At 50.6% G+C, this 26,467-nt stretch overlaps 2 protein-coding genes across 3 annotated transcripts; both read left to right on the forward strand.

Moving 5' to 3' along the window:
• Window positions 1-3,805: 3,805 nt before the first annotated feature.
• MED11 (mediator complex subunit 11) lies at window positions 3,806-5,169 on the forward strand (the record flags this gene model as incomplete). Its single annotated transcript, XM_080712195.1, has 3 exons — window positions 3,806-3,890; window positions 4,086-4,216; window positions 5,032-5,169. The coding sequence occupies 3 exons, from the start codon at window positions 3,806-3,808 to the stop codon at window positions 5,167-5,169; spliced, it is 354 nt and encodes a 117-aa protein (XP_080568321.1).
• A 13,419-nt stretch (window positions 5,170-18,588) lies between these two features.
• ZMYND15 (zinc finger MYND-type containing 15) lies at window positions 18,589-25,700 on the forward strand (the record flags this gene model as incomplete). Of its 2 annotated transcripts, XM_080713373.1 has the most annotated exons (13): window positions 18,589-19,198; window positions 19,603-19,837; window positions 19,923-20,078; window positions 21,084-21,244; window positions 22,186-22,338; window positions 23,117-23,197; window positions 23,634-23,750; window positions 23,833-23,921; window positions 23,996-24,094; window positions 24,237-24,390; window positions 24,481-24,539; window positions 24,779-24,939; window positions 25,529-25,700. In XM_080713373.1, the coding sequence occupies 13 exons, from the start codon at window positions 18,607-18,609 to the stop codon at window positions 25,698-25,700; spliced, it is 2,229 nt and encodes a 742-aa protein (XP_080569499.1). The 2 variants fall into 2 exon arrangements, with proteins under 2 accessions (XP_080569499.1, XP_080569498.1); XM_080713372.1 differs by having other exon boundaries at window positions 18,607-19,198; window positions 24,237-24,539.
• Window positions 25,701-26,467: the final 767 nt, after the last annotated feature.

Genomic DNA, 26,467 nt, shown 5'->3' on the forward strand with positions numbered 1-26,467 from the left:
CTTGAAAGGCTGAGACAGGAAGATCACAGGTTCGAGGACAGCCTCAACAAGTAGTGAGGTTCTCATCAATCTAGTAAGACCCTATTTCCAAACAAACAAAAAAAATAAATAGAGCTGAGGGTGTGGCTTGGAGGTAGAATGTTCCTGGGTTTCAGCCCAGGACAAACAAACAAACAAAAAGGCTGAGAAAGTTGGATTGCAGGCTTGCAGCCAACCTCAGCTACTTAGTGAGATCCTCTGCAACTTACTAAGACACCTGTATCAAAATAAAGAATAAAAAATAAAGCTGGGTGAGGTGGCACAAGGGAGGCTGAGACAAGAGGATTGTACAGGTTCAAAGCCAGCCTCAGCTACTTAATGAGGCTCTCAGCAACTTAGACCATTTCCAAATAAAGTATAAAATAGGTCTGAGAGTATAGCTTGGAGGTAGAAAGCCTCTGGGTTCCACCCCCAGTACCACCAAAATAAATAAATATATTAATTAATTAATTTTTAAAAATCGATCCAAGAGCCAGGGGAGGTGGTACACACTTGTAATCCCAGCATTCTGGAGGCTGAGACAGGAGGATCACAGTTCGCAGACAGCCTCATCTACTTAGTGAGACCCTGTTTCAAAATAAAGAATAAAAAATTGGGCAGGAGGTGTAGCTCAGGGGTCGTTGCCTCTGGGTTCCATCCCCAGACCTGCAAAAAAAAAAAAAAAAAAAAATAGAGCCAGGAATGTGGCTCAGAGGTATTCAGAATGCCTCTGGGTTCAATTCCCAGTACCACAAAAATAAATAAATAAATAACTAAATCTATCTATCTCAGCATGATGGTGCACACTTGCAATCCCAGTACTTGGGAGGCTGAGACAGCAGGATCACAGGTTTGTGGCCAGCCTGGGCAACGTAGTGAGACCCTGTTTCAAAAATAAGAGAATAAAATAGGGCTGAGACTGTAGCTTGGTGGTACTACTTTTTTTTTTTTTTGGTGGTACTGGGGGTGGAACCCAGAGGCTTTCTACCTCTGGGCTATACTCCCAGACCTTTTTTATATTTTATTTGAAAACAGGGTCTCACTAAGTTGCTGAGAGCCTCACTAAGTAGCTGAGGCTGGCTTCAAACCCGTGCGATCCTCCTGTCTCAGCCTCCCAAGCGCACGGATTACAAGCGTCACCGCGCCCGGCTTGTAGCTTGGTGGTAGAATGCCCCTGGGTTCCATCCCTAGTCCCAAATAAAAGATAAGATAAAATTAAAAAAATAAATAAATAAAAAAGGACTGGGAGAGCCGGGTGTGGTGGCGCACACTTGTAATCCCCGTGCAGGTTTGAAGCCAGCTTCAGCTGGCTTAAGAGTCTCTGTTTCCAAATAAAATATAAAATAGGCCTCAGAGTATAGCCCGGAGGTAGAAAGCCCCTGGGTTCCATCCCCAGTACCACCAAAAAAAAAAAAAAAAAAAAAGGACTGGGAGTGTAGCTCAGAGATGGAATGACTCTGAGTTTAATCCCCCCTACCACAAAAAAAAAAGGAAAGAAAGAAACTTCCAGTATTCTCATACCCAGTATCCTGATATGTTGAAGGATGTGTATTTGCCGAGATATATGAAGTCAAAGATGAGATGTGGAAGTCTAACTACTTTGAATAACTCTCCTTAATTTTAGTACCACCTTGGGATGACATTAACTTGGGAGTTAATCAGTTTTCTTTTCTTTCTTTTTTTTTTTTTTTTTTTTTTGGAGGTACTAAGGATTAAACCAGGGCTATTCTACCTCCAAGCTACACCTCAGCCCTATTTTTTACTCATTATTTTTGAAACGGGTCTCACAAGTTGCAGGGGGCCTTACTAGGTAGCTAAGCCTGGCCATGAACCTGTGACCCTCCGGTCTCAGCCTCCTAAGTACTTGGATAGTTACTACTTCACTGATACGTCACTCACCTCTTAGCTTATGTTTTGCAGCTGTTATCTAAATGACCCTTCTCCCCCTGGGCGTGGTGGCGCATGCTTGTAATCCCCGCGCTTGGGAGGCGGAGACAGGAGGATCGCGCTGGTTCGGAGCCAGCCTCACTGGCTTAAGAGACTCTGTTTCCACATAAAAATGTTAAAAAATAGGTCTGGGAGTGTAGCCCGTGGGAGTGTATACCGGAGGTAGAAGGGCTTCCAGGAACCCCAGTACCACCAAAAAAAAAAAAAAAAAAACTCTCTCCCAACCCCTACCCAGGCTCCATGATGCTGGGAATTGAACCCAGGAGTATTCTACCTCTGGGTTACACCCCCAGCCTTATTTTATTTTTTATTTGGAAACAGGGTCTCGCTTGCTGAGTTGCTAAAGCTAGCGATCCTCCTGTCTCAGCCTCCCCAGTACTGGAATTACAAGTATGTGCCACCAGGCCTGATTTGCTGACCACTTTTAAAAATACCTTTATTGTAGCCGGGCATGGTGGTACACACTTGTAATCTCAGTACTTGGGAGGCTGAGACAGGAGGATTGCAGGTTTGTAGCCAGCCCCAGCTATTTAGGCCCTCCACTTAGTAAGACCCTGTTTCATAAAGAATGAAAGATAGGGCCAGGGATGTAGCTCAAAGGCGGAATACCTCAGGCTTCAATTCCCAGTACTGCAAAACATAAAAATGAAAACATAAGTAAAATAAAAGTATTTTGTACTGTTATTTTATTAGGATTCAGGGAAGAATAAAGTTAAATGCTAGATCTGTAAAGTTGAATTGTCCATTCATTTGCTACCACTGTGCAAACTTGTTTTTTGGTCTTTTATTTTGGCAGTGCCAGAGATCAAACCCAGGGCTTCCTCCATGTCCTCTACCCCAAGCCCTGGTTTCATTCTTGATGACTGCCTATAAACTATCAAGAGTGATCCTTCCAAAAAGATAAACTGGTCATAATAGTTTCCAAAAATCCTTCAATGGTTCTCAGTGACTTCAGAATAAAATCCAAATTACTTAGCTTCCAAACCTCTTCCTGACCCAGTACCCACCCCCAATTTCACCACCCTCACACTTAAAGGCACCACCAACCTATATCACTCCACTGAAACTGAACTCCTTGCTGGACTCTAAATGTGCCAGGCTCCTTCACATGCTCGTGCCAATGCAGTGTCCCTTTTCCATTTCAGTCTTTCACCTACCTGGTTAGCACTTTTAAGATTCAGCTCAAACAAGACATCCCCGAGCTTCCTCTGTGCTCCCTGCCATACACCTTGCGCATTTGTCTACCAATCCCACTGTCATGTGAGAGTTCACCTAGTTCATCTTTATACTCCCAGGGCCCAGCAAAAATTAAGTAACGTGAAAAGGAACGGGGGAAAGACTAGCAGGAGCCAGCATTCGAGAATATATCAAGAGTCTGTGTTGCAGCCAGGGTCCTGGCCAGGGAGACTCATGTAAGACTCACCAAGTCCAGCTTTCCGCGGGCAGAGTTGACAAAGGGCCCATGCCTTTCCAGTCTGAAGGAATACCCTGAAACCTCCACCATCGTCACCTAGCACCCGGCAGACGCTTAATAAATTCCTGTAGGATATGTCAAATGCAGCCCACAAGACGGTGTCCAGATCTGAATAGCCGTAAGCCAGGAGCTACCTCCACAGCGCCCCCTACCGGCAACTCGAAGTCCAGCATTGGAGGCGCAGGACGCCCTGGGAGTTGTAGTTCGCGAGGCGCACCCAGCAGGGTGAGACCGCGCGGGGCACCCTGGGAATTGAAGTGCCGGCTAGAGTGGCCCCTGCGCAGGCGCACACCGACGGCCACTTCCGAGCCCCGGCGTCGCACCTCGCTGAAGAGGAAAGTCCTGCGGACGTCTCCCAGAGGGACGATGGCTACCTACAGCCTGGCAAACGAGCGACTACGCGCTCTGGAAGACATCGAGCGGGAAATTGGAGCCATCCTCCAGAATGCAGGTTTGGAATGCAAGGAACGGAAGGTCGAGAGCGAAAGCGAGCCGAAGCAGCTCGCACATGCGCTGAGCGGAGACGGCGCGGGGCGGGGGGGACCCCAGGCGCATGCGCGGCGACAGCGTGGGTGGGAGCGGCTAGCCTTAGGGCGGGACTCGGCTGCCAATCTCCAGCTAGCCCCGCCCTCCCCTCCTCCGCCAGGAACTGTGATCCTGGAACTGTCCAAGGAAAAAACCAACGAGCGGCTCCTAGACCGGCAGGCGGCAGCCTTCACCGCTTCGGTGCAGCACGTGGAGGCGGAGCTGTCGGCTCAGATCCGCTACCTCACCCAGGTGGGTGTGTCGGGGAGGTGTTGCGCGCCGCTTAGCCTTAGCCCTAGGGAACCCTTGGCAGAGTGTTAGCTGGGCGTAACCCGGCCTCCCAGACCCGCACCGCCTCGGCTGGGCAGACCCCTTCCTTCCACAGGGCTGATTTCTCCGCTAAAAGCAAAGGCCCAAAGGCGGCCCTGCCTACCTGCATAGCATCACCACTGCCCATGGGAAAGTGCCTGGGAGAGGGCGTGGAAACAATACCACAGCACAAAATTTTGCTCCTACAAACAGCCTGACCTCCGGGACATGAGTCCCCAGATACTTACATCCCGAGAAAATGGGCAGATTTAAGAGGGTTCCAAAATCCTTGGGACAGCGGGGCGTGGTGGCGCCCGCTTGTAATCCCCGCCCTTGGGAGGCTGAGACAGGAGGATCACGCAGGTTCGAAGCCAGCCTCAGCTACTTAGTGAGGCTCTCAGCAACTTAGTGAGACCCTGTTTCCAAATAAAATATAAAATAGGTCTGGGGTATATAGCCCAAAGGTTCCACCCCCAGTACCACACACACACACACACACACACACACACACACAAAATCCTTGGGACAACTACTACCCTTTGTTAACATTTATATCTGCCAGGTATTGTGCATTATCTAGACCTAGACTCTGTGGAAGTAGTTACTGTGGTCCCCATTTCACAGATGAAGTTAACAGAAGTTAAATATTGCCCTAGTCATTGAGCTGCCAGGAAGCACAACAGAGCAGACTCGGGAAGAAATGAGACAAGCCTTTTGGTGAGGGAGGCGGTGCCACTAATCGGTCTACTGTCCTGCAGGTGGCCACAGGGCAGCCCCACGAGGGCTCCAGCTACTCTTCAAGGAAGGACTGTCAAATGGCTCTAAAGCGTGTAGACTATGCCCGCCTCAAGCTCAGTGATGTGGCCCGAACCTGTGAGCAGATGCTGGAGAACTAAGATGAGGAAGTGGAACCAGAGGGCCGAGGAGCACCGTGACCTGCACCTTGGGACAGGACCTGGTCAGAGTCTATGGCAGAAGGCAGAAATGGAGAAGCTGAAGGCCACGCCTGCCCACAGCTCTGGCCTGGTTGCTCCAGCAGGGTGCTGCTGCTTTGCACGTGACAAGCTCAGACAGGAGCTGGACTTTCAGCTCCCCTACCCACTTCCTCATGCAGGAGGCCATGCCTCTGCCCCAGGCTTCCCAAAGACTGGGACGAATGAATATACATTCTTCCTCTTTGAAAAAGACAAAACAAGAACTAAGGATGCTTTATAACAAACACAGTAACAAGTTTTTTAAAAGAAGACCAAGCTGAGCAGGGCATGGTGATCCACACTTGTAATCCCAGTACTTGGGAAGCTGAGACAGGAGGATTACAGGTTCGAAGCCAGCCTTGGCAACTTAGTGAGGTCCTCCACAACTTAGTGAGACCCTGTTTCCAAATAAGAAATAAAATCGGGTTGGAGCTATAACTTGGAGTAGAATGCCTCTGCGTTCAATCCCCAGGATCAATCAACCAATAAATAAATACCACAGTCACTGGGGTGTACATGAGCGTGAAGGAGGAAGTAAGCTGAGACTGTGTAACGTCAGCACGGCAGCCACTGAGGAGCCAGGGGGAAGCCCAGACCTTCCGTGTGGGTCTTGGAGGCACAGCTGGTGTAGTGTGACCTTGTGACCAGGGGGTACCAACAGCAGAGAAGCTCACGCCAGGTCATAGTAGCAGAGCCAGAAGCCAATGTCTGTAGAAGTCAGAAAGCTGGGCGTGGTGGTGCACACTTGTAATCCCAGTACTTGGGAGGCTGAGACAGGAGGCTCGCAGGTTCACAGCCAGCCTCAGCTACTTAGGCCCTCTGCAACTTAGCGAGACTCTGCTTCAAAATAAAGGATAAAAATAAGCTAAGCAGGGTGGCATATGCTTGGAATCTTAGCATTTGGGAGGCTGAGACAGGAGGATTATGGTTCACAGACAGCCTCAGCTACACAGTGAGGTCCTCTGCAACTTAGTGAGACTCTGTTTCAAAATAAAGAAAAAAAATAGGGCTGGGGTAGAGCTCAGACGTAGAATGCCCCTGGATTCCATTCCCAGTACCAAAAAAAAAAAAAAAAGAAAAGAAAAGAAAAAAAGAAAGAAAGAAAGAGAGAGGGAGAGAGAGAAAGAAACAGGACTCGGGGTATAACTTGGAGATGGAATGCCCTTGGGTTCAATCCCCAGTACCACACACACAAAAAAAAGAGTAATTTTTTTTTTTTAAGAGTAATTCTAAAAAGCCAGGGGTTGCTGTTACACACTTATATTCCCAGTACTTGGGACTCTGAGACAGGAAGATCACAGGTTCGTGGCCAACCTCAGCTATTTAGTGAGATCCTCTGCAACTTAGATCTTGTTTCAAATAAACAATTGAAGAGCCGGGCGTGGCGGCGCACACTTGTAATCCCAGCATTTGGGAGGCTGAGACCGGAGGATCGTGGTTCGCAGACAGCCTCAGCTACTTAGTGAGGCCCTCTGCAACTCAGTGAGACCTGGTTTCAAAATTTAAAAAAAAAAAAAAATGGGCAGGGGGTGAAGCTCGGAGGTCAAATGCCCCTGGGTTCCATCCCCAGACCCGCAAAAAAACAAAACAAACAAAAAAAAAAAAAAACAAAGAATTGAAAAATAGGGCTGGGAAGCCAGGTTTGGTGGCACACACTTGTAATCCCAGCATTCGGGAGGCAGAGACGGGAGGATCACAGTTCGCAGACAGCCTCAGCTATTTACAGCTCAGTGAGACTCTGTTTCAAAATAAAGAATAAAAAATAGGGCTCAGGTGTAGCTCAGAGGTAAAATGCCCCTGGGTTCCATCTCCAGTACTGAAAAAAAAAAAAAAAGAAAAGAAAAATAGGATGGGGGTGTAGCTCAGGGGTAGAATGCCCCTGGGTTCAATCCTCAGTACTGCAGAAAAGAAAGTAATTCTAAAAATATTTTTTGTAGTAAACACACAGCCGAGCATGGTGGCGCAGGTTTGTAATCTCAGCATTTGGAAAGCTGAGACTGGAGGATTGCGGTTCACAAACAGCCTCAGCTACTTAGTGAGGCCCTCTGCAACTCAGTGAGACCCTGTTTCAAAATAAAGAATAAAAAAATAGGGCTGGAGGTGTAGCTCAGAAGTAGAATGTCCCTGGGTTCCATCCCCAGTACCACAAATACACACGCACACACATACTCGTGCATACACATACACACACACACACACACACACACACACACACAGAATTTGCCCATGTCATCAATACATAAGGTTAAAGGCAGATTTTCTTAAATTTTTGTATTTTTTTTTTTACAGTGCTGGTATCAAACTCAGGGCCTCATACATGCTAAGCAAATACTCTACCCCTGAGCTGCACTCCAGCCTCCTGATTTTATAGTATTACATTGTATGTGGTGGGGGGGGGGTGTTGCTGGGTATTGAACCCAGGGACATTCTACCTCTGGAGTTATACCCCAGTCTTATTTTATTTTTTACTTTGAAACAGGGTCTTAATAAATTACTGCGGGCCTAAGTTGCTAAGGCTGGCCTCAAACCTGCAATCCTGTGTCAGCCTCCAAAGTACGGGGACTACTGGCATGTGCCACCATGCTCAACTCCATTTTTTTAAAGTTGGGGGCAGAGCCACATGAAGTTCATGCCTGTATTCCCAGGTATTTAGGAGGCTGAAAGCAGGGGTATCCAAGATAGAGGCCAGCCTGGGCCATTAGGAAGACTCTCAAAATTTTCAAAACGGCTGGGGATGTAGCTCAGTTATAGAGCACCCCTGGGTTCATTTTACACACACACACACACACACACACACACACACACACACACACACACACAAATACACTAGTCTTTATTTATTTATTTATTTGGTGTTGGAAAATGTATCAAGGGACAGTCTACCTTCAAGGTATACGCTCAACTTTTTTACTTTTGAAATGGGGGTCTCATTAAGTTGCTGAGGGACTCACTAAGTTGCTGAGGCCGGCCTTGAACCTGCTGCAATACTCTGTCAGCCTCCCATCTACCAGGATTACAGGTATGCACACCATGCCCGGCTCTCAGTATTTTCACAAGCTTCCTTTCTTGGTTCAGGTGTTGGACTCTAGTCTCACAGGTATATAATGGAGATGCAGATCTGGAAAGGATAAGGAAATTGAGCGGTGAGCTCTGAGATGAAGAGGATTTGGGAAGGCAGGTGATAGTTTAGACTGGGAAATCCGACTCTTAAGACATTACCCCTAAGACCCGGCATACTGTAAGCGCTCCATGAAGGTTTGTGAATTGAACAGCGCTCGCCTTTCTCTTGAGTTTCATCTGCCTGGTCTAACTTCATCCCGGTCTACCTACCATCCTCCCATATGTCCCTCCAAGCCCTGGGCCCCTGGTGGCTTGCCTGCCTCTCCCTTCAGTAGCCTCTGACTGACTCCTCCTTCACAGCCTGTGGTCCACAACACAAGGCAACTCCACATCTGTGCGCCAGGACCGGGTTTCTAGCCACCTAGAGCAGGTGGGCTCCTGGGGCCAGGATTCTTGCCAGGCAGGTTCTGGGCCCCTGGAGGGATTTACCTGGAGAGTTCTGAAGAGACTGTTGCCTCCTCCTTTTGCATAACACATAGAGGAGGACTCCAGTGAGAAAAAAGACAACGGTCAGGAGGGACAGCACTGGCACGGCGGCGGCACCCGTCTCAGCTGTGGCACCTCCTTGTCCCTGTTGAAGGCTCTCCTGAGTCCTGGCCCCAGCTTCCACTCTGTGGTCTGCAGGGGGCGTGGTGGCCTCGTGGAGGTGGGTGAGCACTGAGGTGGGTGAGCTCTGAGGTGGGTCCCAAGGCAGCACTCCTGGTGGACGGGTGAGCTGCCGGGTGGACTGCTGGGTGGACGGCAGGTGCGGCTGGGCCGGGGTACTCGTGTCTAGAGGCGGCCCCTCTGTGCGCTTAGGAACTGGGGTGCCAGAGAGAGACAAGTGCTCCTTGTTGACCAGACTCTTGGAATGAGCATCTCCACATTCTGGACAGGAAAGAAGTGAACAGTCAGGGAACAGGTGAAGAAGCAGACAGAGGTGAAGATGAGAAAGGGCATCTTTTCCTCGCTCATCTCCAGGGTCATGGCTCACACCTCAACAGCAAAGAACAGTTAGCAAAAGAAAAGCGGTAAAGCCGGGTATGGTGGCGCATGCTTGTTATCCCAGCATTCGGGAGGCTGATACCCGAGGATCGCGGTTCGTGGACAGCCTCAGCTACTTAGTGAGGCCCTCTGCAACTCAGGGAAACCCAGTTTCAAAATAAATAATAAAAAATAGGGCAGGGGCTGTAGCTCAGAGGTTGAATGGCCCTGGGTTCCATCCCCAGACCCACAAAAAAAGCGGTAGGTAGCTAACCACAGTTGGGTGTTTGGGGTTTTTGTTTTGCTTTGGGTCCTAAGGATTGAACCCAGGGGCATTCTACCTCCGACTATACCCCCAGCCTTATTTTTCACTCTTTTATTTTGAAACAGGGTCTCCCTGAGTTTCAGAGGGCCTCACTAAAGTAGCTGAGGCTGACCGAGAACCTTCAGTCCTCCTGTCTCAACCCCCATGTACTGGGATTACAAGCATGCAACACCATGCCTGGCTCTAATCAAGATTTACGAGACCTGGGAGCCTTCAGAAAAAGAATCAAGGAAAACTATTTTTGTGCTTAGATTCCATTAAGGCTCATATAGAGTATAGAGGAATGATTAGATGAAAGGGTATGATCTAGTGGTAATAAACCGAGTGGGGAACCTGCCTGTTCAGATTCTTCCTGGCCTCAGGTATAGGACAAGCCCGCTATGAAATGAGGGTGTTATGACTTACTTTCTGTGTGTGCTTGCGTGAGACTGGGGATTGAACCCAAGTGTTCTACTGCTAAGCTACACTACATCACTAGCCCTCCATCCCCCCCTTTTTAAGCAATGTCTTGTTAAGTTGCTGAGTCTCATTAAATTGCTGAGACTGGCCTTGAATCTGCAGTCCTCCTGTCTCAGCTTCCCAAATCCTGGGATTACAGATGTGTGCCACCACACCATGCCTATCACTTTCAGGTGAGGTAGGTCCTAGAATTCCATTATGCAGCTGCCATACAGAAAGGTGGGGGAAGGCAGGGGCGTGGTGGTGCACACCTGTAATCCCAGTACTTGGGAAGCTGAGACAGGAGGATTGCTGGTTCAAGGTCTGGCCTCAGCAATTTTTTTTTTTTTTTTTTTTTTTGGTGGACTAGGGATGGAACCCTTCTACCTCCGGGGGGCTACTCTCCCAGATCTATTTTATATTTTATTTGGAAACAGGATCTCTTAAGCCAGCAAGGCTGGCTTCGAACCTGCACGATCCTCCTGTCTCCACCTCCCTAGTGCAGGGATTGCAAGCATGTGCCACCATGACCTGCTAGCCTCAGCAATTTAGCAAGACCCTGTTTCTAAATAAAAAGTCTTAGAAGTGTAGCCCAGAGGTAGAATGCCCCTGAGTTCAATCCCCAGCACCAAAAAGGAGAAAAAAAAGATAAAAGTGGGGGAAAGTCAACACAACCTTCTTCCTTTTTTTTTTTTTTAATGGTACTGGGGGTGGAACCCGGGGGCTTTTATACATCCAGGCTATACTCCCAGACCTATTTTATACTTTATTTGGAAACAGGGTCTCACTAAGTTGCTGAGAGCCTCACTAAGTAGCTGAGGCTGGCTTCGAACCTATGCAATCCTCCTGTCTCAGCCTCCCAAGTGCGGGGATTACAAATATACACCACCACGCCCTACTCTAACACAACATTCTTTTTTTTCCCTTTTCTTTTCTTTCTTTCTTTCTTTCTTTTTTTTTTTTTTTTTTTTTGTGGTACTGGGGTTCCTGGAAGCCCTTCTACCTCTGGGCTACACTCCCAGACCTATTTTTACACTTTTATTTGGAAACAGGGTCTTCTAAGCCAGCGCGCGTGGCTGGCTTCGAACCTGCACAATCCTCCTGTCTCTGCCTCCCAAGAACGGGGATGACAAGCGTGCGCCACCATGCCCGGCTAACACAACATTCTTGATTCTGCAGTTTTCTCAATTACTAAGGTGCCCTCATTTGGGATATGGTGTGTGAGTCCCAACATTGAAGGGATGGCTGGAAGCTAGGAGAGGAAGATGGTGGCCAACAGGAAAGGCAAAGGACAAGGACGTGAGCAATCCTCAAGACACAACCGCTGGGACAAGTGGAGGTCTGTGCTGGAGTCAGGAGGCCTGCGCTGGACCCTGCTGTGCCACCAAATACCTGTGACCTCGCCCTGGTCTCCAAACTCTGGCCAGCCCCTTTCTGCTCTCAAGGAAGGATAATCCTGGTACCAAGGACCAGGATAGCTGGGTGGGTATAGGAAATAACAGAAGTCTACACAGCCTGAAAAGCAATATGGTTACCCTGACACCTCACAAGACAACTTTGCATAAGACATTGAAGAACACTTTGTACCTCGTGGATATGTAGGTATTTCGCATACAAAACGCTGTATATTTTAATGGTATGTGTACTGCACATCAGTACACCAGCACATCAAATTGGTGATTTCACAGAACTTCATGTTATTGCTTAGAACAAGTTGTTTTTGTTGTTGTTTTGGGGTGTGTATGTGTGTATTGCTGGGGGCTGACACCAGGGGCATTCTACTTCCAAGCTACAACCCCAACCCTACTTTATTTTTTATTTTTTTGGAACAGGATCTCACTAGGTTGATGAGATTCTCACTGCTTGCTAAGGATGTCCTGAAACCTGCCATCTGCCTGGGATTACAGGTGTGTGCCACTGCGCTCAGTTTAGAACAAGTTAAGTAACTTTTCTGCAAAGCTGACATGAGTACACTTAAGATCTATTCATCTGCTGGACATGGTGGTGAACACCTGTAATCCCAGTACTTGGGAGACTAAGACAGGAGGACCATAGGTTCAAGGCCACTCTCAGTAATTTAGCAAAAAGCTGTTTCAAAAAATAAAAAAGCAGCCGGGCGTGGTGGCGCATGCTTGTAATCCCCGCGCTTGGGAGGCTGAGACAGGAGGATCGCATAGGTTCGAAACCAGCCTCAGCTGCTTAGTGAGGCTCTCAGCAACTTAGTGAGACCCTTTTTCCAAATAAAAATATATATTTAAAAAAAAGGTCTGGGAGTATATCCCAGAGGTAGAAAGCCTCTGGGTTCCACCCCCAGTACCACCAAAAAAATAATAAAAAAATAAAAAATTTTAAAAAATAAAATAAAATAAAAAAGCTGGGTGTGTTGGCACACATTTGTAATCCCAATACTTGGGAGGCTGAGACAGGAGAATAGCAGGTTAAAAGCCAGCCTCAGCCGGGCGTGGTGGCACACGCTTATAATCCCAGCATTCAAGAGGCTGAAACAGGAGGATTACGGTTGGCGAACATCCTCAGCTACTTAGTGAGGCCCTCCACAACTTAGTGAGACCCTGCTTCAAATAAAGAATAAAAAATAGGGCAGGGGGTGTAGCTCGGAGGTCAAATGCCTCTGGGTTCCATCCCCAGACCTGCAAAAAAAAAAAAAAAAAAGAAAAGAAAAAAGAAAAAGCCAGCCTCCACAGCTTAATGAGGCTTTCAGCAATTAAGCAAGACTCTGTTTTCAAATAACAATAGGTCTGGGGGTGTAGCCTGGAGGTAGAAGGCCCTAGTACCAGTCAATCAATCAATCATTCAATCATTCAATCCATAAATCCAGGTGTGGCGACACACCTTGTAATCCCAGCATTCTGGAGGCTGAGACAGGGGGCTCTCAGTTCGAGGACAGCCTCTGCTACTTAGTGAGGTCCTTTGCAACTCAGTGAGACTTTGTTTCAAAATAAAGAATAAAAAATAGGGTGAGGGGTGTAGCTCAGAGGTAGAATGCCCCTGGGTTCCATCCCCAGTACTGAAAAAAAATAGGGGGTGTAGCTCGGAATGTTCCTGGGTTTCATCCCCATTACACCACACACACACAAAAAAAAAAAAAAAAGAAAGAAAGAAAAGAAAATTTATTCACTTTACTGTATACAGATTTTACCTCAAAAGAAAAAATAAATAAGCCTGGCATTTGTAATCCCATTTGTACATGGGAGGCTGAGACAGGAGGATCACAGGTTCTCAGGCACTTAGTGAGGCCTTCTCAACTTCGTGAGACTCTGTTTCAAAGTAAAGAATAAAAAATAGGGCTTGGGTTTATGGCTCAGAGGTAGAAGGTCCCTGGGTTTAATCTCTAGTACTGCAAAAAGAAAAAGACCTTGTGCTTGAGAAGCTGAGACAGGAGGATCACAGGTTCCAGACTGGCCTCAGCAACTTAGCAGTACTCTTGTTTCAAAATAAAGAGATCAGAAGGTTGAGGATGTAACTCAGAGGTAGAACACTTGGGTTCAATCTCCAATACCAGAAAAATAACAATAAAATACTGAGCTCTACTTCATAATATACATGCTGAAAGGTTTGGGGTTGAAATATGCAAGCCAGGTGTGGTTGGTGCACACCTGTAATCCCAGTGCTTAGGAGGCTGAGGCAGGAGGATCAGAAATTCCAGACCAACCTCAGCAATTTTTAGTGAGACTCAGCAACCTAGAAAGACTCTGTTTGAAAACAAACAAACAAAAATGTTAAAAGGGCTGGGAAGCCAGGTATGGTAGTGCAGGCCTGTAATCCCAGTACTTGGGAGGCTGAGACAGGATCTTAGGTTCCAGGACAGCCTCAGCAAGTAGTGAGACTCTCATAAACCTAGCAAGACCCTGTTTCCAAATAAAAATAAAAAATAAGGCTGAAAGTTTAGCTAAGAGGTAAAGTGCCCCTGGGTTCTATCACTAGTACCACTCACACGCACGCGCACACGGCTGGGAGCATAGCTTGGAGGTAGAATGTCCTTGGGTTTAATCCCCAGTAGCAAAAGAAGATGGACTGATGATAGAGATATGGCTGTACAATAAAACACATATAACTGGCATAGTGCAGGCCTGAGACTGAAGGATCACAGCCTCAGCAAAAAAGTGAGGGTCTCAACTTAATGAGACCTTGTTTCCAAATAAAAATAAAATAGGGCTGAGGGTGTAGCCCAAAGGTAGAATGAGCCTGGTTCAATCCCCAGCACCACACACTAAATAAAAAGGGCTGGGGTGTAACTCAGAGGTAGAACGCCCTTGGGTTCAATCCTCAGTGTTGCAGGCTTGTAATCCCAGTACTTGGGAGGCTGAGACAAGAGGATTGCAGGTTTGGGGCCAGCCTCAGTTACTGAGAGAAGCCCTCTGCAATTTATTGAGACCCTGTTTCAAAATAAAGAATAAAAAATAGGGCTGGGGGTGTAGCTTGAAGGTGAAATGCCCCTGGGTTCCATCTTCAGTGCTGCCAAAAAATAGAGAGAGCCAGATGTGGTAGTACACATTTGTAATATCAGTACTTGGAAGGCTGAGATAGGAGGATCACAGGTTTGTGGCCAACCTCAGCAATTTAGTGAGGCCCTCTGCAACTTAGTGAGACTCTGTTTCCAAATAAAAAATAAAACAGGGCTGGGGTGTAGCTTGGAGGTCTAAATGCCCCTGGGTTTAATCCCCAGCGCGCACACACACACACACACACACACACACACACACACAAAAAAAAAAATATATATATATATATATATATATATACATACATACACATATATACACACACATACATATATGTAAGATCTCTATTGTAAATATATATTGTAATATATTTGCTTTATTATGTAAATATAAATATAAATCAAATATTGTAGTCTAGGTGGTGGGTATATGGTTTTTCACTACACAGTTCTTTCAACTTTTACATATGTATAAATTTTCAGGAGTAAAAATTGGGAAATGAGCCAGGCATGGTGGAGCACACCTGTAATCTCAGTATTTGGGAGGCTGAGACAGGAGGATCACAGGTTTGAAAACAGCCTCAGCAATTTAGCAAGGCCCTCTGCAACTTAGTGAGACCCTGTTTCCAAATATAAAATGGTATGGGAATATAGTTTGAAGATAGATGCCCCTGGGTTCAATCATCAGCAACACACACACACACACACACACACACACACAGCATATATGTATATATATATGGAAATGAAATAGTGCCTGCAAGTGATTTTAAGAAAAATCAAATAGCGATTATATTACATATAAAACATATGTCATAAGTTATACATTTTATGTTACATATAAAATGCAGTGGTGATCTCAAGAAAAATATTTAATAATAGCACGTGGTCAAATAAATTGGTGAAACTTATGAAGGCAATGTTGAATGATGTTGGCTAGACAGGGACTTAAGTGAAAGAACTTTGGTCACTATCAGAAGGTGTTAGGAGTGTGAGTATCAGGGGTGAAAGGGCGGAAGCAAAGGAAATTATAGGTGGAAGCCTCTCTGCCTGCAGAGGAAAGGAAACGCACTCACCCCTGCGATCAAAGCAGCGCACTAACTCACGAGCCCATGGGTCTTGGGTGCCTCCGCAGACACTTCGAGTAGGTAGCTGGAACCTGCAAGAGGAAGAACCTGGTGTCAGAGCCGGGCTCCTCCAACCTTCCCCACCTTTCCTCATTCCAAGGGCATGACGTCACCCCGAAAGAGTTGTTTCTGCAGGAACTGGAAATCCCCAGTCGGGTGAAACAGAGAAATGAAGGTGCAGAGTCAGAAACAGACCTTCAGGCCCGGTGGTGGCGCACGCTTGTAATCCCCGCGCTTGGGAGGCAGAGACAGGAGGATCGCGCAGATTCGAAGCCAGCCTCACTGGCTTAAGAGACCCTGTTTCCAGATAAAATGTAAAATAGGGTCTGGGAGTGTAGCATAGAGGTAGAAGGGTTCCATTCCCAGTACCACCATAAATAAATAAATAAACAAACAAATAAAACAGACCTTGAAAAGGAGCCAGTGGCTGGGCCTTGTGGCACAGCATCTGGGAAGCTGAGACAGGAGGATCTAGGTTTGCAGACAGCCTCAGCTACTTAGGCCCTTTGCAACTCAGTGAGACAGTGTTTCAAAATAAAGAAGAAGCTGGTTGTGGTGGCACACGCTTGTAATCCCCGCGCTTGGGAGGCTGAGACAGGAGGATCCCTCAGGTTCTAAGCCAGCTGTGCTGGCTTAAGAGACCCTGTTTCCAAAAATAAAAGAGGTCTGGGAGTGTAGTCCAGAGGTAGAAGGGCTTCTAGAAACCCCAGTACCACCAAAATAATAATAAGAAGAAAGAATAAAAAATAGGAGATGGCAACGGAGATGGGGGTGTAGCTTGGAGGTAGAATGCCCCTGGGTTCTAACCCAAGTACCACAAAAGAAAAGAAAAGAAAAGAAAAGAAAAGAAAAGAAAAGAAAAGAAAAGAAAAGGAAAGGAAAGAAAGGAAAGAAGGAAGGAAGGAAGGAAAGAAAGAAAGAAAGAAAGAAAGAAAGAAAGAAAGAAAGAAAGAAAGAAAAGGAGCAAGGTTCACCAAGAGGGAGTTCAGTCAGTGCTGCCTGCTGGTGAGAGTGGATTACCTTATAAAGCTGTGACATCTATTATAGGCTTTCAGGTGACTTCGGAAACGATCCATCAATTGACCTGATGGAACTCTAGAAATACTTGTATCACAGTGACAATTTCCAGTGACGCTGCCCTCGTTGCCATCTCCTAAACGGGACAGAGGTGGTCAGCACAGGTTCCCAAGCAAGGATCTCCCTGCAGCTGTTTCTTATCCGACTTAGCCTCCAACTCACTGCCCCATACAGCCCTTCCCCTGGGCCCTGGAGTCTGACACCCAGTCTAGACCCACATAGCACATCCCTGCCCCCCTCAAAGTCCCTAATCTCAGCTGTCCACACGTAGTGCCTGTAATCCTGGTACTTGGGAGGCTGAAACAAGAGGATCGCAGGTTCAAGGACAATCTCAGCAACCTAGCGAGACTCGCCACCCTAACTAGACTCATCCTAGCAAGACCCTGTTTCAAAACAAAAATAAATAAATAAAAGCCCAGAGGTAGAATGCCTTCTGGGTTCAACCCCAGTACCATTAAAAAAAAAAAAAAAAAGCCCATAATCTCACCCAGGCCCCAGTGGCCTCGCCTCTGTCCCCAACCCCAATGTCCCCTTGTCCCCGCTACCTTGGCAGCCCTGGCAGTGCCCAGCCCAGCACTCAGAGGCGCGCCCCGGCGTCCCCCGTGCCCTGGCTAACCTGGTGGAGCCAGCAGCGCTAGTACAAGCAGGAGCCTTTGGGGCAGGGGTCCGCAGCCGCACCGCATCGCCCCGCTCCGGGCCGCCTGGCGGGGCTCCCCGGGGGCTCGGAGAGCGCCCCGCAGCTGATCTCTCGGTGGCTTTCGCTTCTCTCCCCGGCCGGGCTGCAGTCCCGAGGCGCCCGCGCGCGGTGGGCGCCGTCTCGCCGGGGAGGGGGCGCGAGGAGGCTGCGCCCTGCGGACCCGCTCGCGCGGTCCGGAACCGCCTCGGCCGGTGCCGCCGAGCCCGCGCCGGGCCCGCCCCCCGCTGCTGGGAAACCCACGGAGGAGGAGGAGCGCTCCCTGCGCCTGGCCCGGGGGCCCCGAGCCCGGGGAGTGGGTGGCCAGGAATGTCCGACGAAACTGAAAGAAAACTCAGGCTGCCGGGGAGGCCAGACGGCGCGGGCGGGCAGCGGCCCCGCAGGTCCACCCGGCTGCGCTCGGGGATGCCAGCCTCCCCCGGCCGCCGGCCCCCCGCGGGCCTGGAGCCCGGGGCGCGCTGGGCTCCCCCACCTGCCCCCGGGCCGTCCCCCCCCCTCCCGCGCCCCAGCCGGACCCTGGCACCCGGCCGAGGTGAAGCTCCGGAGAGCGGCCAGGCCTGCGCGCCGGCTGCCGAGCACGCACCGGCCGGGGCTGCCACCCGCCAGGGTGCCCAGCGGGGGCACGGGCGGCCCTGACGTCACGACCGCCCCCGAGGTGTTTACCTTCGAAAAGTGGCGGCGGCTGCAGGTACCGGAGGAGTGGGGCGACCAGGAGGGGCTGTGTCTACAGGGGCTCAGGCCAGGCCCATCCAAGCCCAAAGGGTGCCCGTTCCTCTTCCTTCCTCCCATACCCACAGACCAACGGATCCAAAATTCTTCCCTTCCGCGGAGGATCAACCCAACCTCATCCCTACCCTTAATTCACACCCTACTTGAGAAGGCTTTAGCCCTCAAATTTTGAGCCCAAAGTACCATCTCATCCCTGAGTACTCAGCTTCAATCCAGACCACCCACTTTCCAATCTAGCTCCCCTAGGGTCACGGAAGACCCTACTCCCAGCTCCCAAGACTCATCCAAAGATCGCACCCTAAGTGACACTCGATCCACACCCTCCCCCACGCAGTGACCCAGCCCCAAACTGTCACCCACGGCCCTGCCCTGACCATCTCTCCCTTCCTCTGCTCAGCCCGGGCCCAGGCCCTGCGCCCCTGAAGACATGGAGTTCGTGTCTGGATACAGGGATGAGTTCCTTGATTTCGCTGCTCTGCTCTTTGGCTGGTTCCGCAAGTTCTCGGCCGAGCGGGGGGCGGTGGGGGCCTGCCCTGAGGGCCGCTGGCGGCAGCTGGAGGCTCAGGTCCGAAGGCTGCCCCAGGACCCCGCCCTCTGGGTGCTCCATGTCTTGCCCAACCATAGTGTGGGCATCAGCCTGGGGCAAGGGGTAGAGCCAGGCTCTGGCCCTGGCCTGGGGGCTGCCCGGCTCCTGGGAGATGAGCCCCCACTCCACCTGAGAGACCTGAGCCCCTACATCAGCTTCGTCAGCCTAGAGGACGAGGAGGAAGGGGAGGAGGAGGAAGAGGAAGAAGAGGAAGATGAAGAAGAAGAGAATGGGGAGGAGGAAGGTGCAGGCACTGAAGCAGAAGCCCAGGAGGATGGGGAGCCAGCCCCCACCAGCAGGGTGTCCCCCCAGGAAGCCAAGCCTCCAGGGGAGCCAGAGGAGGCTGAGCAGGAGGCAGGTGCTGAGGACGACTGCCGAGATTACAGGGTGGAGGACCAAACGGGACCTGAGAAGAAGAAGGGATGGAGGAGAGGTGAGAACCCAGGACCGCCCTGCCCTACCCTGTGCCCAGCCATCCTCCCCTTCTGAGGCTCTCCCCTGCCACTCAGAACCCAGAGAGGAGTTACAATCTGGTCACCTTCAGGCCAGTCTGTCCTGGAAAAGTGTTTTTCTCAACCATAATTTTTTTATTGTGGAATAAAAATTCAAAGTCTGGATTTAGACCTCAAGAAAAATAGAAAGTTCTGACATCATACCTAGGCTTCTACATGCAGCAGATCCTGGTCCTGCATAGCAGCTGCCGCCTCTAGATGGGGCATGCCTCCTCTACCTTGGCCCTTTACCCACTAAGGCCACTTGCTTAGCCCGTTAGGTACCCCTGGCCCTGACCATCTCTGTCCTCTGCCGTCTCCCTCAGTTTTCCCTTTTTTTCCCCAGAGGCTGCCCCCCTGCACCTTTCCTGCCTCTTACTGGTGACAGATGAACACGGCACCATCTTGGGCATTGATCTGCTAGTGGATGGCACGCAGGGGAGCGCAGGCTGGGGCTCAGGGGCCGAGAATCTGGCTCCGCGGGCTTATGCTCTCCTCTGCCACAGCATGGCCTGCCCCATGGGATCTGGAGACCCCCGGAAGCCCCGCCAGCTCACTGTGGGCGATGCCCAGCTGCATGGGTACAGAAATCTGGGAACAGGATGGGGAGGTCTGGGGCCTGGACTCCTGAACACCCCAGCCTGATACCAGCTCTGCCCCATTCAGAGAACTGGAGAGCCTGGTCCCACGACTGGGCGTCAAGTTAGCGAAGACCCCCATGAGGACGTGGGGCCCTCGGCCAGGCTTCACCTTCGCCTCCCTTCGGGCTCGGACCTGCCATGTCTGTCACAAGCACAGCTTTGAAGTGAAGCTGACACCCTGGTGAGCGGCCCACAAAGATGGGGTCAGAGGAAGACCCCAGCACACATGGAGACACAGGGAAATTGAGGCAGAGTGGGCCAACAGCCCATGCCTGTGAGCCCAGCACTGGGGAGGCTGAGACATGAGGAGCACGCATTTGAGGACAGCCTCAGCAACTTAAGGAGGTCCTTAGCAACCTAGCCAGACTCTGCTTCAAAATAAAAAGGAACTGGGGGTATAGCTCAGAGGTAGGATGCCCCCCAGGTTTCAGTATCAATAATAAATAAATAAATAATAAAATAGGGATGAGTTTTGATCCCCAGTAACTAACACACACACACACACACACACACACACACACACACACACACACACACACAGAAATAAAAAAGAAAAAAGAAGTCATGTATGGTGTCTCGTGCTTGTAATCCCAGTACTTGGGGGGCTGAGACGTAAAGATCACAGGTTCGAGGACAGCCTCAACAAATAGTGAGCCTCTCATCAACCTGAGAGATACTGTTTCCAAATGAAAATACAAAATAGGCTGGAGTTATACCTCTGAGATAGAATGCCTCTGAGTTCAACCTCAGGAAAGAAAGAAAGAAGCCAAGCGTGGTGGTGCACGCTTGTAATCCCAGCATTTGGGAGGTTGAGACAGAAGGATCACGGTTAAAGGCCAGCCTCAGCTACTTAGTGAGGTCCTTTGCAACTCAGTGAGACCCTGTTTCCAAATTAAGAATAAAAAAATAGGGCTGGGGGTGTCATTCAGAGGTAGAATGTCCCTGTGTTCCATCCCCAGTACCAGAAAGAAAGAGAAAGAGAGAGAGAGAAAGGCAACCATTGGGAGACCAACAGACAGAGGGAGGACCAGGGAGATAAAATTAAGATAAGAAGGTGGAAAAAAATAACGAGCTATTTCAGGCAGCCAGCAGATGTGAGACAAACAGGCCAAAAGACAGTTGGGCGGCTGCAGGGCCACAGGACTGCAGAGATTAACACTACGCGCCTGCCCCGCCCCGTCCCCAGCCCCCAGTGCCGCGCTGTGCTGTACTGTGGAGAAGCTTGTCTCTGGGCTGACTGGCGGCGATGCCCGGATGATGTGAGCCACCGATTTTGGTGCCCGAGGCTTGCAGCCTTCATGGAGCGGGCAGGGGAGCTGGCAACTCTGCCTTTCACCTACACTGCAGGTACCAGAGGAGGTTGATGGGGGGGGGGGACACTGGGCCAGGTGTTCGAGACTGGGGCCTGGGTACAAGCTCCTGGGACTGAAGACTAAGTGCCTTTGGCTACAGTCTAGATCTTGGGAATAAGGATTGGATGCTGGGGATTTCTGAAGCGTAAGACTGGATGCCTGGGTCCCTGGAAGAGCTCAGGGGGTTTCTAGGGGAGGGGTACAAATGCTTGGTTCCCAGCTCTACCACTAATGGGCAGTGTGACCTTAAACACATTACATCATTTTTTAGAGCCTGTTTCATCTCTAAAAGAGAGATACTGCCGGGCGTGGTGGCGCACGCTTGTAATCCCTGTGCTTGGGAGGCTGAGACAGGAGGATCGCACAGGTTCGAAGCCAGCCTCAGCTACTTAGTGAGGCTCTCAGCAACCTAGTGAGACCCTGTTTCCAAATAAAGTATAAAATAGGTCTGGGAGTATAGCCCAGAGGTAGAAAGCTTCTGGGTTCCGCTCTAGTGCCACCAAAAGAATTAAAAAATAATAAAAGAAAGATACTGACATGTAAAATCTCACAGAAGTATCACAAGGATGATGTGGGCTCAGTGCCTTATAGACACTCAGAAATGAAAGTCCCTAGTGGGCATGTGGGTATATGCCTGTAATCCCAGTACTTGGGAGCCTGAGACAGGAGAATTGCAGGTCTGAGGTTAGCCTCAGCAACTTAGTGAGACCCTGTTTCAAAATAAAAAATAAAATAGGACTGGAGTTGTAGCTCAGAGATAGAATGGCCCTGGTTTCAATCCCTAGTACCACAGGGGATAAAAGGGAGAGAGACAGGAGTGTTGGTTGGTTCCCTCTCTGACTAGAAACAGACTCAGATGCAGGGGGAGACTGAGGGGAGCTAGGGTCTTGGAGCCTCTCCACCAGGCTCTCAACTCCTCCTCTCCTCCTTCTCCAGAGGTGACCAGTGAAACCTTTAACAAGGAAGCCTTCCTGACCTCTCGGGGCCTTACTCGTGGCTACTGGACCCAGTTCAGCATGCTGATTCCAGGGCCCAGCACCCCCAGGCACCCCTGGGGCAGCACGCCATCCCTCAGCCTTCGTCTCAGTGGTGCGTGGACCTCTCTTCAGGCAGAGCCCCTCAGCCCAGAGGGAAGGACTGGGGAGAAAAAGCTGACCATTTGTCTACCTCCACACACTTGGCAAACCATTACCAACACAAACAAGGTCACATTAAACCTTTTCACAGACCTCAAAGAAGTCACCTTGAGCTGGTTGTGGTGGTGCACACCTGTAATCCCAGTACTAGGGAGGCTGAGACAGGAGGAAGACAGGTTCTATCTAGACCAGCACAAGATAACTTAGCAAGACCCCAATTTTTGGTTTTTGTTTTTTTGTTTTTGTAGCTCTGGGGATTGTACCCAGGGACATTCTGCCTCTGAGCTATACCCTCAGTCCTATTTTATTGTTTATTTTGAAGTAAGGCCTCACTAAGTTGCAAAGGGCCTCACTCAATTGCTGAGGCTGGCTGCAAACCTACAATTCTCCTGTCTCAGCCTCCTTAGTACTGGGATTATAAGCCTGTGCCACCACGCCCAGCTAGCAAGACTTGGTTTGAAAATAAAAAAGGGTTGGAGGTGTAGTTCCACAGTATAGCACCCCTGAGTTCCTTCTCAATACAAGAAAGAAAGAAAGAAAGAAAGAAAGAAAGAAAGAAAGAAAGAAACCACCCTGCTGTCCCCATGCAGTGGGCCAGTCCCTAGGTGAGCCCCATTCCTCCTGCCGCCTCTCTCAGGAAGCACATCTAGCTGCCTGGGAGGAGGAACGGGAGATACGTGAGGTGGGGGCTTCCTGACCCCAGGCCCCTCTTCTCTTTTTCCTCCTCTCAGGAGATCCTTACCAGCTTCTCCAGGGGGATGGGCCTGCCCTGATGCCTCCGGTGCCCCCAGACCCACCCAAGGGCCTCTTTGGTGAGCTGTGGGGGGTGGGCTGAGGGAGCCAGGGGTAGCAATAGAGGCTGGAGGGCCAGAAGCCTGGGTGGCTGAGAAAAGGGGGGCTCTAGGTGGGCATGGTGGCACACACTTGTAACCCTAGTGCTTGGTAGGCTGAGACAGGAGAATCGCAGGTTTTCAGCCAGCCTCAGGTATTTAGTGAGGCCATCTGCAACTTAGTGAGATTCTGTTTCAAAATAAAGAATAAAAAATAGGGCTGGGGGTATAGTTTGGAGGTAGAATACCCCTGGATTCAATCCCCAGCACCGGAAAAAAAAAGAAAGGAAGGAAAAAAGAAGGAAGGAAGGAAGGAAGGAAGGAAGGAAGGAAGGAAGGAAGGAAGGAAGGAATAGGGGGCTCTTGGGCCAGAGAGGCTGAGGCCTGGAGCCAGCCTCCCATAACCCACCCTCTCCAGGCTCATGGCAGGATTACTACACATGGCGAGGCCTCAGCCTCGACTCCCCCGTGGCTGTGCTTCTCACCTACCCGCTGACGGTGTACCATATCATCACCCACCTGGTGCCCCAGTCCTGTAAGAAGGGCGGGGCAGGAGGGCCCGGGGGGCATGGGGGCAGTGGGGCCCCCCCTGAGAGAGCTGGCTGGCTTCTCACCAGTCCCTGAGCTCAACATGCAGAACAAGCAGTCGATAAAGATCCACGTGGTGGAGGCGGGGAAGGAGTTCGACCTGATCATGGTGTTCTGGGTAAGTCTGCAGGCTGGGGACGGCCCGGGCGTGGAGTGGACAACGGTGGGACCCAGATCTGTCCTCTCCTTCAGGAGCTCTTGGTTCTGCTCCCCCATGTGGCGCTGGAACTGCAGTTTGTGGGTGATGGCCTGCCTCCTGAGAATGACCAGCAGCATTTTACCCTGCAAAGAGTGAGGCTTGGGGGGAGCCTGGATCCTTCTAGTGGCCTCTTGACTGGGCCCTGCTCGTCTCTTCCGCTCTCTGTCTTGCTTGGCGCACCCTCCAGTGCCCTAACTGACAGGGGATTCCCCATTCCACTCCCGGCCCCTGCAGGACGGCCCCCAGGTGTCTGTCCGTCCTAATTCGGGGGTATCAGCGAGGCTGAGCTCTGGGGCTAAGGAGAAAGGGGGTCGCAGGGACCTGCAGATCAAGGTGTCAGCCAGACCCTACCACCTGCTCCAGGGGCCCAAGCCTGACCTGGTTATCGGTAAGCGTTTGGGGCTCGGGGACCGGGGTGCGGGGAAGGTATACACAAGAGGCGGCTATGGAAGCCAGCATTTTCCTGCCCTGACTGCAGGATTCAACTCTGGCTTTGGTCTCAAGGACACATGGCTGAGCTCTCTGCCCCGGTTACAGGTGGGGAATCTTACCTCCTGCCCGGCCCCTCCTTCCTTTTCTGAAAGCCTCTGGACTCCCTTGTTCCCTGGCAACTGCTCCACAGACCTTGAGAGTGCCCGCGGGTCCTTCTGCCCTTCCCCGCCACATGCCTCCCCTGCATCCTGGTCTGTCCCAGGGCCTCAGTTTTCAACCCCGCTTGCCATCTGGGGGCTCTGGCATGTCTGGGGGAGGAGTCCCTGAAGCCCTGGCTCTCTCAGTCCCTCAGGGTACCCGCTTTCTTCACCGAGTACTGCGAGTACGGCTGTGTGATGGACGAACAGACCATGGCGGTGGCCACGGGAGGGGGCACTAGCCCTCCACAGCCCAACCCCTTCCGCTCCCCGTTTCGCCTCAGAGCAGCCGACAACTGCATGCCCTGGTAAGGGCCCACGGCCTCGCGATTTCTCTCCCCACCCATAACTTCTCCTACTCTTCAAATCCGAAAAGGTCTCTGCTCGCCGGTATGGAGGCACAGGCCGGTAATCCCAGGCAAGGGTGGCTGAGACAAGAGTATCTCAGGGTCGAGGTCGAGGTCAGCCTCAGCAAGTAGTGAGGCCCTCAGCAATTTAGTGAGACCGTTTCCAATTTTAAAAATAGAACTGGGAGTCTGGGGGGTGTAGCTCAGAGGTAGAATGCCCCTGGGTTCAATCCCCAGCACCACAGAAGGCCTCTGCTCTCCTGGGATGCTCCTGGTCTCAGTCCTACAACCCAACTTTCTCTGTCCCCGCTACTCACCAACCCCTGGCTGGTCTCTGAACCTCCACCCGCTTTAGGTCCAGTTCACGAAATCGCCCCAGCCCCTTACCCTGCCTCCCTAAAAAAAAAAAAAAAAAAAAAAAAAAAAAAAAAAAAAAGGCTCTGCTTGCCCGCGGGGCCCGAGGGAGCCCTACCCCTTAGAACTCGGGCCTCAGCCCCGCCCCTAGGGTACAGGCCCCGCCCCGACGGCGCCCGCGCACCTCTCTCACCAGGTACTGCAACGCCTTCATCTTCCATCTGGTCTACAAGCCTCCCCAAGTCTGTGGGGCGCGACCTGCGCCGGGGCCCGCGCCCCCAGCCCCAACTCCGGTCGCCCTTCCCGCCCCCGCCCGAAGGCGCCGAGGAGAAAAGAAGGCTGGACGCGGTGCCCGTCGGCGGAGATGAGGCCCGAGACGGCCGCGGTCCACCCCTCCCCAAACATGTCTGCCAAAGAGAAAGGAAAATACCCAAAGCCGAGGGGGAGGACTGGTCGGCCTAGCTCCGAAAGGTAAATAAAATGACTTGTTTAAAACCACTGAGTCATTGGTCCTCTGATTACACCCTCTCAATTGAGTCATTAGCCTGGGAAAGGAGAGGAGGATTTAGGGGTGCCTGGCTTTCTCCTCTAGGTGGATTCCGTTCTTCCTTGGTAATCCCAAACTTCTCCCACTGTAAATGCTGGAAAACCATTTTCCAGCCTCGGTGGCCACCTGGGGACCCGCCCCAAGGTAAGCAAAGACCAGGAAGCAGGAAGGGGATTTTCACTAGCAAAGCAGGGAAGCGGACAACCTTCCGGGAAACGTGACACACAGCCTGTTGGTTTAGACTCAGTGAAAATCCCCAGCAACCCAGCTCCACCTGCTCCCTCCTCACTTCCCGCACGGCCAGTGAACTGTCAATTCCTGCTGATTGGTCTCCTAAAATCACTCGCATTCATCAATTTATGTCCAGTCGCTCTGCAAAAACTCCACCATGGCCCATCTCCACATTGCAGCCAAAGTGTTCCTTCTAAAACACATCTGAAGCCGGGCGTGGTGGCGCACGCTTGTAATCCCCGCGCTTGGGAGGCAGAGACAGGAGGATCATGCAGGTTCGAAGCCAGCCGCGCGCGCTGGCTTAGGAGACCCTGTTTCCAAATAAAAATGTAAAAATAGGTCTGGGAGTGTAGCCTA

This window comes from Muscardinus avellanarius (assembly GCF_963383645.1).
Source record: "Muscardinus avellanarius genome assembly, chromosome: 16".
Lineage (NCBI taxonomy): Eukaryota > Metazoa > Chordata > Mammalia > Rodentia > Gliridae > Muscardinus > Muscardinus avellanarius.